This window comes from Rhinoraja longicauda, chromosome 1 (assembly GCF_053455715.1).
Source record: "Rhinoraja longicauda isolate Sanriku21f chromosome 1, sRhiLon1.1, whole genome shotgun sequence".
NCBI classification, from domain to species: Eukaryota; Metazoa; Chordata; class Chondrichthyes; order Rajiformes; family Arhynchobatidae; genus Rhinoraja; species Rhinoraja longicauda.
Genome location: NC_135953.1, coordinates 7894978 through 7908176, shown reverse-complemented (window position 1 = coordinate 7908176; position 13199 = coordinate 7894978). Strand labels below are relative to the sequence as shown.

The following is a 13199-nucleotide window of genomic DNA, read 5'->3' as shown; positions in this document are numbered from 1 at the left end:
AAAATCCATATTCCTCAATTCCCTGCCTATCCACGTGCCTATTGGTGGAGCAGTGGTAGAGTTGCTGCCTTACAGCGAATGCAGCGCCGGAGACTCAGGTTCGATCCTGACTACGGGCACCGTCCGTACGGAGTTTGTACGTTCTCCCCGTGACCTGCGTGGGTTTTCTCAGAGAACTTCGGTTTCCTCCCACGCTCTAAAGACTTACAGGTTTGTAGGTTAATTGGCTTGGTTTAAAGTATGTAAAAATTGTCCCTCATGCGTGTAGGATAGTGTGAGTGTGCGGGGATCACTGGTCGGTGCGGACTGGGTGCGCCAAAATGGCTTGTTTCCGCTCTACATCTCGAAACACTGTATACACTGGAATTTAGAAGGATGAGGGGGGATCTAATTGAAACATATAAGATAATTAGGGGATTGGACACATTAGAGGCAGGAAACATGTTCCCAATGTTGGGGGAGTCCAGAACAAGGGGCCACAGTTTAAGAATAAGGGGTAGGCCATTTAGAACGGAGATGAGGAAGAACTTTTTCAGGCAGAGAGTGGTGAAGGTGTGGAATTCTCTGCCTCAGAAGGCAGTGGAGGCCAGTTCGTTGGATGCTTTCAAGAGAGAGCTGGATAGAGCTCTTAAGGATAGCGGAGTGAGGGGGTATGGGGAGAAGGCAGGAACGGGGTACTGATTGAGAGTGATCAGCCATGATCGCATTGAATGGCGGTGCTGGCTCGAAGGGCTGAATGGCCTACTCCTGCACCTATTGTCTATTGTCTATTGAAACAAAACTAAACTATTTAAAAGCCTCTTAAATACCTCCATCGTATGTGCTTCCATCGCTAACCCTAGCAGCGTGTTCCTGGCACCAACCAACCTCTGTGTACAACAACACTACTTGCCCTGTACATCTCGTTCATACTTTGATTGACACACAACGCTGGAGTAACTCAGCGGGACAGACAGCATCTCTGGAGAGAAGGAATGGGTGACGTTTCGGGTCGAGACCGTTCTCCCTCTCACCTTAAATCTATGCCATCTCGTCTTTGACATTTCCACACCGAGAAAACGGTTACATAGAAACATAGAAAATAGGTGCAGGAGGAGGCCATTTGGCCCTTCGAGCCAGCACCGCCATTCATTGTGATCATGGCTGATCATCCACAATCAGTAACCCGTGCCTGCTCCCCATATCCCTTGATTGCACTGGCCCCTAGAGCACTCTTTTAAATTCATTCAGTGAATTGGCCTCCACTACCTTCTGTGGCAGAGATGTAAACAATTTCACAACTCTCTGGGTGAAAAAGTTTTTTCTCACCTCAGTTTTAAATGGCCTCCCCTTTATTCTTAGACTGTGGCCCCCTGGATCTGGACTGCCCCAACATTTGGAACATTTTTCCTGCATCTAGCTTGTCCAGTCCTTTTATAATTTTATATGTCTCTATAAGATCTCCTCTCATCCTTCTGAACTCCAGTGAATACAAGCCCAGTCTTTCCAATCTTTCCTCAAATGACAGTCCCGCCATCCCGGGGATTAACCCCATGAACCTACGCTGGGCTGCCTCAATAGCAAGGATGTCCTTCCTCAAACTAGGAGACCAAAATTGCACACAATACTCCAGATGTGGTCTCACCAGGGCCCGGTACAACTGCAGAAGGACCTCTTTGCTCCTGTACTCAACTCCTCTTGTCATAAAGGCCAACATGCCATTAGCTTTTTTTCACTGCTAATGTTGTTGTTGTTGTATTTAATGCGTTACCTATTATACTTGACTGTCCCATCCCCTCCCTCTCTCCTTCCCTCCCCCTCTCTTCCTCCCTCCCTCCTCCTCTATCTCTTCCCCCTCTCCCTACCCCTCCCCTCCTCCCCCTCCCTTTCCTTCCTCCTACATTCCCCCTCTCCCCCTTCTCTCTTTCCCTCCCCCACTTCTTCCCTCTCCCTCTCTCCTTCCCTCCCTCCCCCTCCCCCCTCACCCCCTCACTCCCCCTCTCCTCTCTCCCTCCTCCCCCTCTCTCCTCCCCCTCCCCTCCCTCCTCTCCCCCCCCTCCCTCCTCTCCCCCCTCCTCTCCCCCTCCCCCTCCTCTCCCCCTCCCCCTCCCCCTCTCTCCCTCCCCCTCTCTCCCTCCCCCTCTCTCCCTCCCCCTCTCTCCTTCCCTCCCTCCCCTCCCCCCTCCTCCCTCCCCCTCTCTCCTTCCCTCCCTCCCCTCCCCTCTCTCCCTCCCCCTCTCCCCTTCCTCTCCCCCCTCTCTCCTTCCCCTCTCTCTCTCCCCCTCTCTCCCTCCCCCTCTCTCCTTCCCTCCCTCCCCCCCTCCTCTCCCCCTCCCCCTCTCTCCCTCCCCCTCTCTCCTTCCCTCCCTCCCCTCCCTCTCTCCTTCCCCTCTCTCCTCCCCCTCTCCCCCTCTCCCCCTCCCTCCTTCTCTCCACTTTCCTCCCCCTTTCCCTCTGTCCCTCCCTCCCCTTTCCCTCCCTCCCTCCCCTTTCCCTCCCTCTCTCCCTCTCTGTCTTCCCCTCTGCTTCCCTCCCATCTCCACTTCCCTCCCATCTCCTCTTCCCTCCCTCTCTCCCTTCTCTCTCCCCCTGTCCCTCCCCCTGTCCCTCCCTCCTCCCATTTCCCTCTCTGTCCCCCCTCTGTGTCTCTGACTCGCTGTGAGGAGGAGCAGCAGCAGCAGCAGTAGTGTGGGTTGTGTTGTGTTGTGTTGAGCGCTGCGCTGGGCAGGTTGGTGGTCTATGCACCGCCTGGCTGTGTGCTGCTCTGTGTGATTGATCCCCGCCCGGTTATCTGAGTGTGTGTGATCCACTTACACTGTGCAGACAGTTCCTCGTTGGCTGTCCCCATGGCCACACGCTGACCCCCAGCACAAGTTTGCCCCGACACAGACAGATCAGCCCAGCATGGAGCAGAAGGCTTCCCCTTGCAAGGGTGAGTGATCAAGAGCTCGGCTCCCTGACTCTGTCTGCCTCTCTCTCTCTCTCTCTGTCTGTCTGCCTCCTCTGTCTCTGTCTGTCTGTGTCTCTGTCTTTCTGTGTCAGTGTGTGTATGCACTTTCTCTGTGCTCTCTCCCTCTCTGTGCCTCTCCCTCTCTGCCTCTCTCTCTCTCTCTCCGCCTCTCTCTCTCTCTCTCTCTGCCTCCCTCTCTCTCTCTGTGAAGATATGTGTGTGCCTCTGTATGTTTGCCTGTATGTGAGCTTCTGTGTGTGTGAGACTGTGTGTGTGTGACTGTGTGACTCTGTGTGTGTGTGTGTGACTCTGTGTGTGTGTGTGACTGTATGACTGTGTAACTCTGTGTGTGTGACTCTGTGTGTGTGTGTGTGACTGTGTGTGTGTGTGTGTGTGTGTGTGTGACTGTGTGTGTGTGTGTGACTGTGTGTGTGTGTGTGTGTGTGTGTGTGTGACTGTGTGTGTGTGTGACTGTGTGTGTGTGTGTGTGTGACTCTGTGTGTGTGACTCTATGTGTGTGTGTGTGTGTGTGACTATGTGTGTGTGAGACTGTGTGTGTGTGTGTGTGTATGTATGTGTGACTGTGTGTGTGTGTGACTCTGTATGTGTGTGTGAGACTGTGTGTGTGTGACTGTGTATGTGTGTGTGAGACTGTGTGTGTGAGACTGTGTGTGAGACTGTGTGTGTGTGAGACTGTGTGTGTGTGAGACTGTGTGTGTGTGTGTGTGTGATTGGGGATGTTCCAATCCTGTCCCTTAAACCCTGCTAACTCATTTAAAATCATTATTCCACATTGTCCACAATAAATGTTGTGAAACGAAATAAGATTTCTGAAAGAGGCGTACTGACATATTGTGCCAGCAGTGATGTGTGTGTATTTGGGAGCGGAGTCACAGGGAGGTATCCAACCATCTTGTTCTGCTCGGTTAGGTTCCCGGGAGAACAATGTGATCGTTTAGCGTCCCACCTGCCTGCATTTGGCCCATATCCCTCTAAACCTGTCATATCCATGTACCTGTCTAACTGTTTCTTAAATGTTGTGATAGTCCCAGCCTCAACTACCTCCTCCGGCAGCTCGTTCCATACACCCACCACCCTTTGTGTGAAAATGTTACCCCTCAGGTTTCAAGGGATATGGGGAGAAGGCAGGAATGGGGTACTGATTGTGCATGATCAGCCATGATCATGGTGAATGGTGGTGCTGGCTCGAAGGGCCGAATGGCCTACTCCTGCACCTATTGTCTATTAGATCTTCCCCCATTCACCTTAAACCTATGTCCTCTGGTCCTCGATTCAACCACCCTGTGATAGGAGCAGAATTAGGCCTTTCAGCCCATCAAGTCTACTCTGCCATTAAATCATGGCTGATCTATCTTCCCCTCTCAACCTCATTCTCCTGCCTTCTCCCCATAACCCTGACACCCGTACTAATCAAGAATCTATCTATCTCTGCCTTAAAAATCACCATGATCACATTGAATGGCGGTGCTGGCTCAAAGGGCCGAATGGCCTCCTCCTGCACCTATTGTCTATTGTCTATAAAATATTAATTGCCTTGGCCTCCACAGCCTTTTGTGGCAATGAATTCCACAGATTCACCCTCTGATTAAGGAAAAGCCTCAACTTCCTAAAGGAACGTCCTTTAATTCTGAGGCTATGACCTCTGGTCCAAGACTTCCACAAGTGGAAACATCCATTCTATCCAAACCTTCCACTATTCGATTATCCATTCCCCTACTCTGGGCAAGAGACTGTGCATCTACCCGATTTATTCCACTCATGATTTTATACGTCTACTCTGCCTTGCCATCCTGGCTGATCGATCTTTCCCTCTCAACTCCATTCTCCTGCCACTTTTGTGGACAATAACAGATTGTAAACGTACAAAGTATAGATATGAAGGAACTGCAGTTGCTGGTTTAAACCGAAGATAGACACAAAATGCTGGAGTAACTCAGCGGGACAGGCAGCATCTCTAGAGAGAAGGAATGGGTTAGGAGAACTTCTTCCAGGTAGACATGCCTTGAGTAGATTTTCGCAGTGGAGCAGACAAAATGTGTATGAAGGAACTGTAGGTGCTGGTTTAAATGGCACGGTGGCGCAGCGGTAGAGTTGCTGCCTTACAGCGAATGCAGCGCCGGAGACTCAGGTTCGATCCTGACTACGGGCGCCATCTGTACGGAGTTTGTACATTCTCCCCGTGGCCTGCGTGGGTTTTCTCCGAAATCTTTGGTTTCCTCCCACACTCCAAAGACGTACGGGTATGTAGGTTAATTGACTGGTAATATGTAAAAATTGTCCCTAGTGTGTGTAGGATAGTGTTAGTGTGCGGGGATCGCTGGGCGGCGCGGACTCGGTGGGCCGAAGGGCCTGTTTCCGCGCTGTATCTCTAAATCTGAAAAATCTAAATCTAAAACAGAAGATAGACACAAGTCTGAAGAAGGGTCTCGACCCCGAAAAGTCACCCATTCCTTCTCTCCAGAGATGCTGCCTGTCCCGCTGAGTTACTCCAGCACTTGGTGTCTGTATGCAAAGTATGGGCGATGGCTGGTAGATGATACGATTATCAAGAAAGGCCATGTGGTTGGCCACGGTGGTGCAGCGGTAGAGTTGCTGCCTTACAGTGCTGGCAGAGCCAGAGACAGTTGGAGTAGATTACATTTTCAGTAAAATATCTATTCCTATTAGATAGATTTAATCAGCTTGTAGGCTTGTGATCGCTTTACTGAACTGGAGGCTTAATTTCCTCTGGTCGAGGCATTTTATTTTTACAGATGGGTTTTGAAAGATACAACCCTCCAAACCTGTCCTATCCATGTACCTAGCTAACTGTCTCTTAAATGATTGGATAGTCCCAGCCTCAACTACCTCCTCTGGCAGCTTGTTCTATACACCCACCACCCTTTGTGTGAAAAAGTTACCCCTCGGATTCCTATTGAATCTTTTCCCCTTCACCTTGAAACTATGTCCTCTGGTCCTCGATTCCCCTACTCTGGGTAAAAGACTCTGTGCATCTACCCGATCTATTTCTCTCATGATTTTGTACACCTCTATAAAATCTCCCCTCATCCTCCTGCGCTCCATGGAATAAAGACCCAGCCTACTCAACCTCTCCCTACAGCTCACACCCTCTAGTCCTGGCAACATCCTCGTAAATCTTTTCTGAACCCCTATAACATGGTGCCCAGAACTGAACACAATATTTCAAATGCGGTCTCACCAACGTCTTGGACAATAGCAACATGACCTCCCAACTTCTGTACTCAATACTCTGACTGATGAAGACCTGCAACTCGACATTCAAGGAACCATGCACCTGTACTCCTAGATCCCTCTGCTCTACAACATTACCCAGAGGCCTACCATTCACTGTGTAGGTCCTGGCCTTGTTTGACATTCCAAAATGCAACACCTCACACTTCTCTGTATTAAATTCCATCAACCATTCCTCCGCCACCTGGCCAATCGATCCAGATCCCGTTGCAATCTTTCATAACCATCTTCACTATCTGCAAAAAAACAAACTTTAGTATCATCAGCAAATTTGTTAATCTTTGCCCTGTATGTTCTCATCCAAATCATTGATGTAGGTGACAATTAGATTTGTACTTGCAGCGGAACAACAGCTTTGTAAACGGGACTGATGGTAGGAAACGAGGAGGAATTCCTTTAGTCAGAGGGTGGTGAATCTGTGGAATTCTTTGCCACAGACAGTGGACACAAAATGCTGGAGTATCTCAGCGGGTCAAGCAGCATCTCAAGATTATTTTAGATTTAGAGATACAGCGTGGAAACAGGCACTTCGGCCCACCGAGTCCGCGCCGCCCAGCGATCCCCGCACATTAACGCTATCCTACACACACTAGGGACAATTTTTACATTTACCCAGTCAACTAACCTACATACCTGTACGTCTTTGGAGTGTGGGAAGTAACCGAAGATCTCGGAGAAAACCCACGCAGGTCACGGGGAGAACGTACAAACTCCGTACAGACGGCGCCCGTGGTCGGGATCGAACCTGAGTCTCCGGCGCTGCGTTCGCTGTAAGGCAGCAACTCTACCACTGTGCCGCCCGGTGCATGGAGAAAAGGAATGGGTGACGTTTCGGGTTGAGACCCTTCTTCAGACTGATGACGAGGTTTACATGGGTTTACATTTGTGTCTACCTTCGATTTAAACCAGCATCTGCAGTTTTTTTTCCTACACATCTTGCAATCTCCCGAGATGCTGCCTGACCCGCTGAGATACTCCAGCATTTTGGGTCCACCTTTGATTTAAACCAGCATCTGCAGTTTTTTTTCCTACACATCTTTCTCCTGAGATGCTGCCTGACCCACTGAGATACTCCAGCATTTTGTGTCTACTTTCTGTTTAAAGCAGCATCTGCAGTTTTTTTCCCTCCAAGTCAGGAAGGATATTCTTGCTATTGAGGGTGTGCAGCGTAGGTTTACTAGGTTAATTCCCGGAATGGCGGGACTATCATATGTTGAAAGACTGGAGCGACTAGGCTTGTATACACTGGAATTTAGAAGGATGAGAGGAGATCTTATCGAAACGTATAAGATTATTAAGGGGTTGGACACGTTAGAGGCAGGAAACATGTTCCTAATGTTGGGGGAGTCCAGAACAACGGGCCACTGTTTAAGAATAAGGGGTAGGCCATTTAGAACTGAGATGAGGAAAAACTTTTTCAGTCAGAGAGTTGTGAATCTGTGGAATTCTCTGCCTCAGAAGGCAGTGGAGGCCAATTCTCTGAATGCATTCAAGAGAGAGCTAGATAGAGCTCTTAAGGGCAGGGGGTATGGGGAGAAGGCAGGAACGAGGTACTGATTGAGAATGATCAGCCATGATCACATTGAATGGCGGTGCTGGCTCGAAGGGCCGAATGGCCTCCTCCTGCACCTATTGTCTATTGTCAGTGGACATTTTTAAGGCAGAGATGGATAGATTCTTGATTTGTACGGGTGTTAGAGGTTGTGGGGAGAAGGCAGGAGAATGGGGTTAGGAGGGAGAGATAGATCAGCCATGATTGAATGGCGAACTAGACTTATTGGACCGAACGGCCGAATTCTGCTCCTGTCACTTATGAACGTGAAAACTGGAGCTGCCAAGCAGTCAGAGAGAGAGAGAGAGAGAGAACAAGCAAACCTCAACGGTACCAGAGGGCAGTATCGAACTGGGTCCCTGGAACTGTGAGGCAGCAACACCACCTGTTGTGCCACCGTGCCGTCACGAGGTCATAACTGAGCGGGAGCAGAATTAGGCCATTCGGCCCATCAAGCCTACTCCGCCATTCAATCGTGGCTGATCCATCTCTTCATCCTAACCCCATTCTCCTGCCTTCTCCCTGTATCCACGGGTGGTCACGGTGGCGCAGCGGTAGAGTTGCTGCCTTAGAGCGAATGCAGCGGGTTCGATCCCGACTACGGGCACTGTCTGTACGGAGTTTGTACGTTCTCCCCGTGACCTGCGTGGGTTTTCTCCGAGATCTTCGGGTTTTCCCCCCACACTCCAAAGACGTACAGGTTTGTAGGTTAATTGGCTGGGCAAATGTTTAAAAAAAATTGTCCCTAGTGGGTGTAGGATAGTGTTAGTGTGCGGGGATCGCTGGTCGGCACGGACCCGGTGGGCCGAAGGGCCTGTTTCCGCGCTGCATCTCTAAACTGAAAAACCCCTGACACCCGCCCCGTGTTACCTGTGTCGTGGGACATGTGTACTGGAGCGGAGAGGCACGGATAAGGGTAGACAGTCAGCACCTTTTTCCCAGGGTGGCAATATTGAATACCAGAGGGCATAGCTTGAAGGTGAGAAGGTACAAATGTTATGGATGTGTGGGGCAGGTGTTTTTACACTGAGGGTGGTGGGTGCCTGGAACGCGCTGCCAGGGGTGGTGGTGGTGGTGGTGAAGGCAGATACGATAGTGGCGTTTAAGAGCCTTTCGGATAGGCACACGGACGTGCAGGGAATGGAGTGACATGGATTATGTGCGGACAGATTAAAGTTGCTCTTGGCATCGTTTAACACAGAGATTGTGGGCCGAAGGGTTTGTTCCTGTACTGTACACTATTGCTCGGTGCATTGGACTAGAGGTCACGGTCTCAAAATAAAAGGACGCACCTTTAGAAAGGAGATGAGGAGGAATTCCCTTCGCCAGAGGGTGGCGACTCTGTGGAATTCATTGCTGTGGAGGCCAAGTCAATGGGTTAATTTCTAAAGCGGAGATAGACAGGTTCTTGATCGGTACGGGTGTCAGAGGTTATGGAGAGAAGGCAGGAGAATGGGGTTTGGAGGCAGCCATGATCGAATGGTGTTGACTTGATGGGCCAAATGGTCTAATTCTCCTCCTGTGTGCAAGGAGATAAAAGTTGGTCTTGGCATCACGTTTGGCACAGACTTTGTGGGCCGAAGGGCCTGTTCCTGCGCTATACTTTTCCTCGTTCTAAATGGGAACCTCCAGCTACACTACCCTAGTCCCACCTGCCCCCCCCCCCCCCCCTTTGACCCATATCCCTCTAAATCCCTCCCATCCATGCACCCATCTAATTGCCTCTTAAACCTTGCAATAATCCCTGCCTCAACTACGTCCTCCGGCAGCTCGTTCCATACACCCACCAGTCTCTGTGTGCAAAAGGTACCCCTCAGATTCCTATAAAATCACCCTGAACCCTCTGGTTTCTTGACTCCCCTACTCTGATAGAGCTCTTAAGGATAGCGGAGTCAGGGGGGTATGGGGAGAAGGCAGGAACGGGGTACTGATTGAGAATGATCAGCCATGATCACATTGAATGGCGGTGCTGGCTCGAAGGGCCGAATGGCCTCCTCCTGCACCTATTGTCTATTGTCTCTGGGCAAGAGAACATGGACAGGTGACGTTTCAAGTCGGGCCCCTTCGTCAGTCACTTCTTCAGTCCCGACCTGAAACGTCACCTATCCATGTTCAAGAGCAATGCTGCCTGACCCGCTGGGTTACTCCAGCGCTCTGTGAAACGTCACCTGTCCATGATGACCAGAGATGCTGCCGGGTCATGCTGGGTTACTCCAGCACCTTCTGGAATTTTTTGAGGATGTGACAAGTAAAATGGATGAAGCAGAGCCAGTGGATGTAGTGTACCTGGACTTTCAGAAAGCCTTTGATAAGGTCTAACACGGGAGATTAGTGGGAAAAATTAGAGCACACGGTATTGGGGGTGGGGTATTGACATGGGTAGAGAATTGGTTAGCAGACAGGAAGCAAAGAGTAGAAATAAACGGGTCCCTATCAGAATGGCAGGCAGTGTCGAGTGGAGTGGAGTGCCGCAAGGTTTTGTGCTGGGACCGCAACTATTCAAATATTAATGTTTTGGATGGTGGATTTAAAAGTAACACTTTGCAGATGACACAAAGCTGGGTGGCAGTGTGAAGTGCAAAGAGGATGTTAGGAGGTTGCAGGGTGACTTGGGCAGGTTGAGTGAGTGGGCAGATGCAGTAGAATTATAGATAAATGTGAGGTTATCCACTTTGGCGGCAAAACAAGGAGGCAGATTATTATCTCAATGGTGTCAGATTAGGAAAAAGATAAGTGCAACGAGACCTGGGTGTCCTTGTATACCAGTCACTGAAAGTAAACATGCAGGTACAGCAGGCAGTGAAGAAAACTAATGGCATGTTGGCCTTTGTAACGAGAAGATTTGAGTATAGGAGCAACGAGGTCCTTCCGAGGCCTGACCTGCTGAGTTACTCCAGCATTTTGTGAATAAATCGATTTGTACCAGCATCTGCAGTTATTTTCTTATACTACTTGAGGTCCTTCTGCAGTTGTATGAGGAAAGATTAGAAAGACTGGGCTTGTATTCACTGGAATTTAGAAGGATGAGAGGGGGCCATAGAAACGTATAAAAGCTAGATACAGGAAAAATGTTCCCAAAGTTAGGGGAGTCCAGAACCAGGGGCCACCGTCTAAGAATAAAAGGGAGGCCATTTAAAAATGAGATGAGAAAATAACTTTCACTCAGAGAGTTGTGAATTTGTGGTATTCTCTGCCACAGAAGGCAGCGGAGGCCAATTCACTGGATGAATTTAAAAGAGAGTTAGATAGAGCTCTAGGGGTAGTAGAATCAAGGGGTATGGGGAGAAGGCAGGCACGGGTTACTGATTGTGGATGATCAGCCATGATCACAATGAATGGCGGTGCTGGCTCGAAGGGCCGAGTGGCCTCCTCCTGCACCTATTTTCTGTGTTTCTATGTGTCCACAAAATGATGTTGTTGGCTTCACTCGTCAGTATTGCTGCTTGAAGGGGCCCCTTTCTCAGATCCGGAGGTGCCTCTTCCTGTTGAGGATTGTGCGTGGACCTTTGGCAGGGTCTCTAATGAGATTACGAGCAGCAGACCCATCTGAGCAGTGGAGTTATGTCGCGTTAATGGAGTATTTTATGATCTGCCCATCTGCTTGCCATGGATTTGATACTTGTGTTTCAGTGCACGTTCCAATAATAAACCTCTACCGTATCGCTGCCCCACTGTTATTCCCTTTATCCTATATCTGTACACTGTGGACGGCTCGATTGTAATCATGTATAGTCTTTCTGCTGACTGGATTTCTCTAACGTCAAGTAACCCTTGCACCCCCCCCCCCCTCTCTCCGCCCCACCCCCACCCAAGCCGTGCTGGAGAGTCTATCTGTAGTTCCTTCCTGTACCTCCCATCCCCCCACCCTCCCCCCAATCGGAGACCCTTTGACAATCTTTAATCGGAGTTTTCTGGACTTTACGTTGCACTAAACATTGTTCCTTTTATCCTGTATCTGTCCACTGTGGACGGCTCGATTGTAATCATGGATTGTCTTTCTGCTGACTGGTTAGCACGCAACAAAAAGGACAATAAACTAAACTAAACTATAACTAAATTGATCACATCAGCCTGCACCTGATCCGTATCCCTCTATTCCCTGCACTTTCACGTGCCTATCTAAAAGCCTCTTAAACGCCACTGCCTCCATCACCACTCCTGGCAGCACGTTCCAGGCCCCCACCACCCTCTGTGTAAAAAAAGACTTGACCACACAGGTCCATCTACCCTCCAATGCCTCCAAACAATGCTCCCCCACCCCCCCCAGCTTATAGCTGGACTCTGGGAAATAGCTCCCGGGGAGTTAATAAGTTCCAGGAGCAGAATTAGGCCATGCGGCCTAGCAGGTCTACTCCGCCATTCAATCATGGCTGATCTAGCTCTCCCTCTCAATCCCATTCTCCTGCCTTCTCCCCATGACCCCTGACGCCCGTACTAATCAAAAAAAGTTCGCACTGTCGATGCTATCTCTGCGTCCCATAATTTTATACACTTCTATTAAATCTCCCATCAATTTTATCACTGTATTTTAATACACCTGCCATAAATAAACCAATACTGTCATCCGCCACCTCCATTAGAGGGGAGATTGAGGGGAGACTTGATAGGAGTACATAAAAAAACTGTACATGATTTACAATTGAGCCGTCCACAGTGTACAGAGACAGGATAACGAGAATAACGTTTAGTTTTAGCATAGTTTGGAGATACAGCGTGGAAACTGGGCCCTTCAGCCCGGTGAGTCCGCACCGACCAGCGATCCCCGCAAACTACACACACAAGGGACAATTTTACATCTATACCAAGGCAATTAACCTGCAGCGCAGCACGTCTTTGGAGTGTGGGAGGAAACCGAAGATCTCAGAGAAAACCCATGACGAACATCATAGCCTCGGTTTAGTTTAGTTTAGTTTAGTTTAGAGATACAGTGCGGAAACAGGCCCTTCGGCCCACCGGGTCCGCGCCGAACAGCGATCCCCGCACATTAACACCATCCTACGCCCACTAGGGACAATTTTTACATTTACCAAGCCAATTAGCCTACAAACCTGTACGTCTTTGGAGTGTGGGAGGAAACCGAAGATCTCGGAGAAAACCCACGCAGGTCACGGGGAGAACGTACAAACTCCGTACAGACAGCACCCGTAGTCGGGATCGAACCCGGGTCTCTGGCGCCGCGAGGCAGCAACTCTACCGCTGCGCCACCGTGTGTTTAGATCAGTTTAACTTGCCATTACGATCGGCACAGACATTGTGGGCCGAAGGGCCTGCTCCTGTGCTGTACTGTTCTTTGTTCTATACACATCTCTCTCCCCTTGCTACCTCTCTCCCGTCTCTTGGCCTCCTCCCCCACCCATCTACTCTGGGCTGTGCCTGCCCTGGGTTTAATATTTCTGCGGTTACATTTTTTTAAGCACATTTCCTGTTTCGGATCTTGCACGTGCT

At 49.8% G+C, this 13199-nt stretch overlaps 1 protein-coding gene across 1 annotated transcript in view; it reads left to right on the top strand.

Annotated features, from left to right (window-relative positions):
• The first annotated feature begins 2620 nt into the window (after positions 1-2620).
• The window catches only part of adisspb (adipose secreted signaling protein b), a 93059-nt gene continuing 82480 nt past the window's right edge, over positions 2621-13199 (top strand). Inside the window, exon 1 of the mRNA XM_078408758.1 lies at positions 2621-2911. Coding sequence (XP_078264884.1) covers positions 2884-2911 — 28 coding nt within the window. The 5' untranslated portion in view covers positions 2621-2883. The remainder of the gene's footprint in view (positions 2912-13199) is intronic.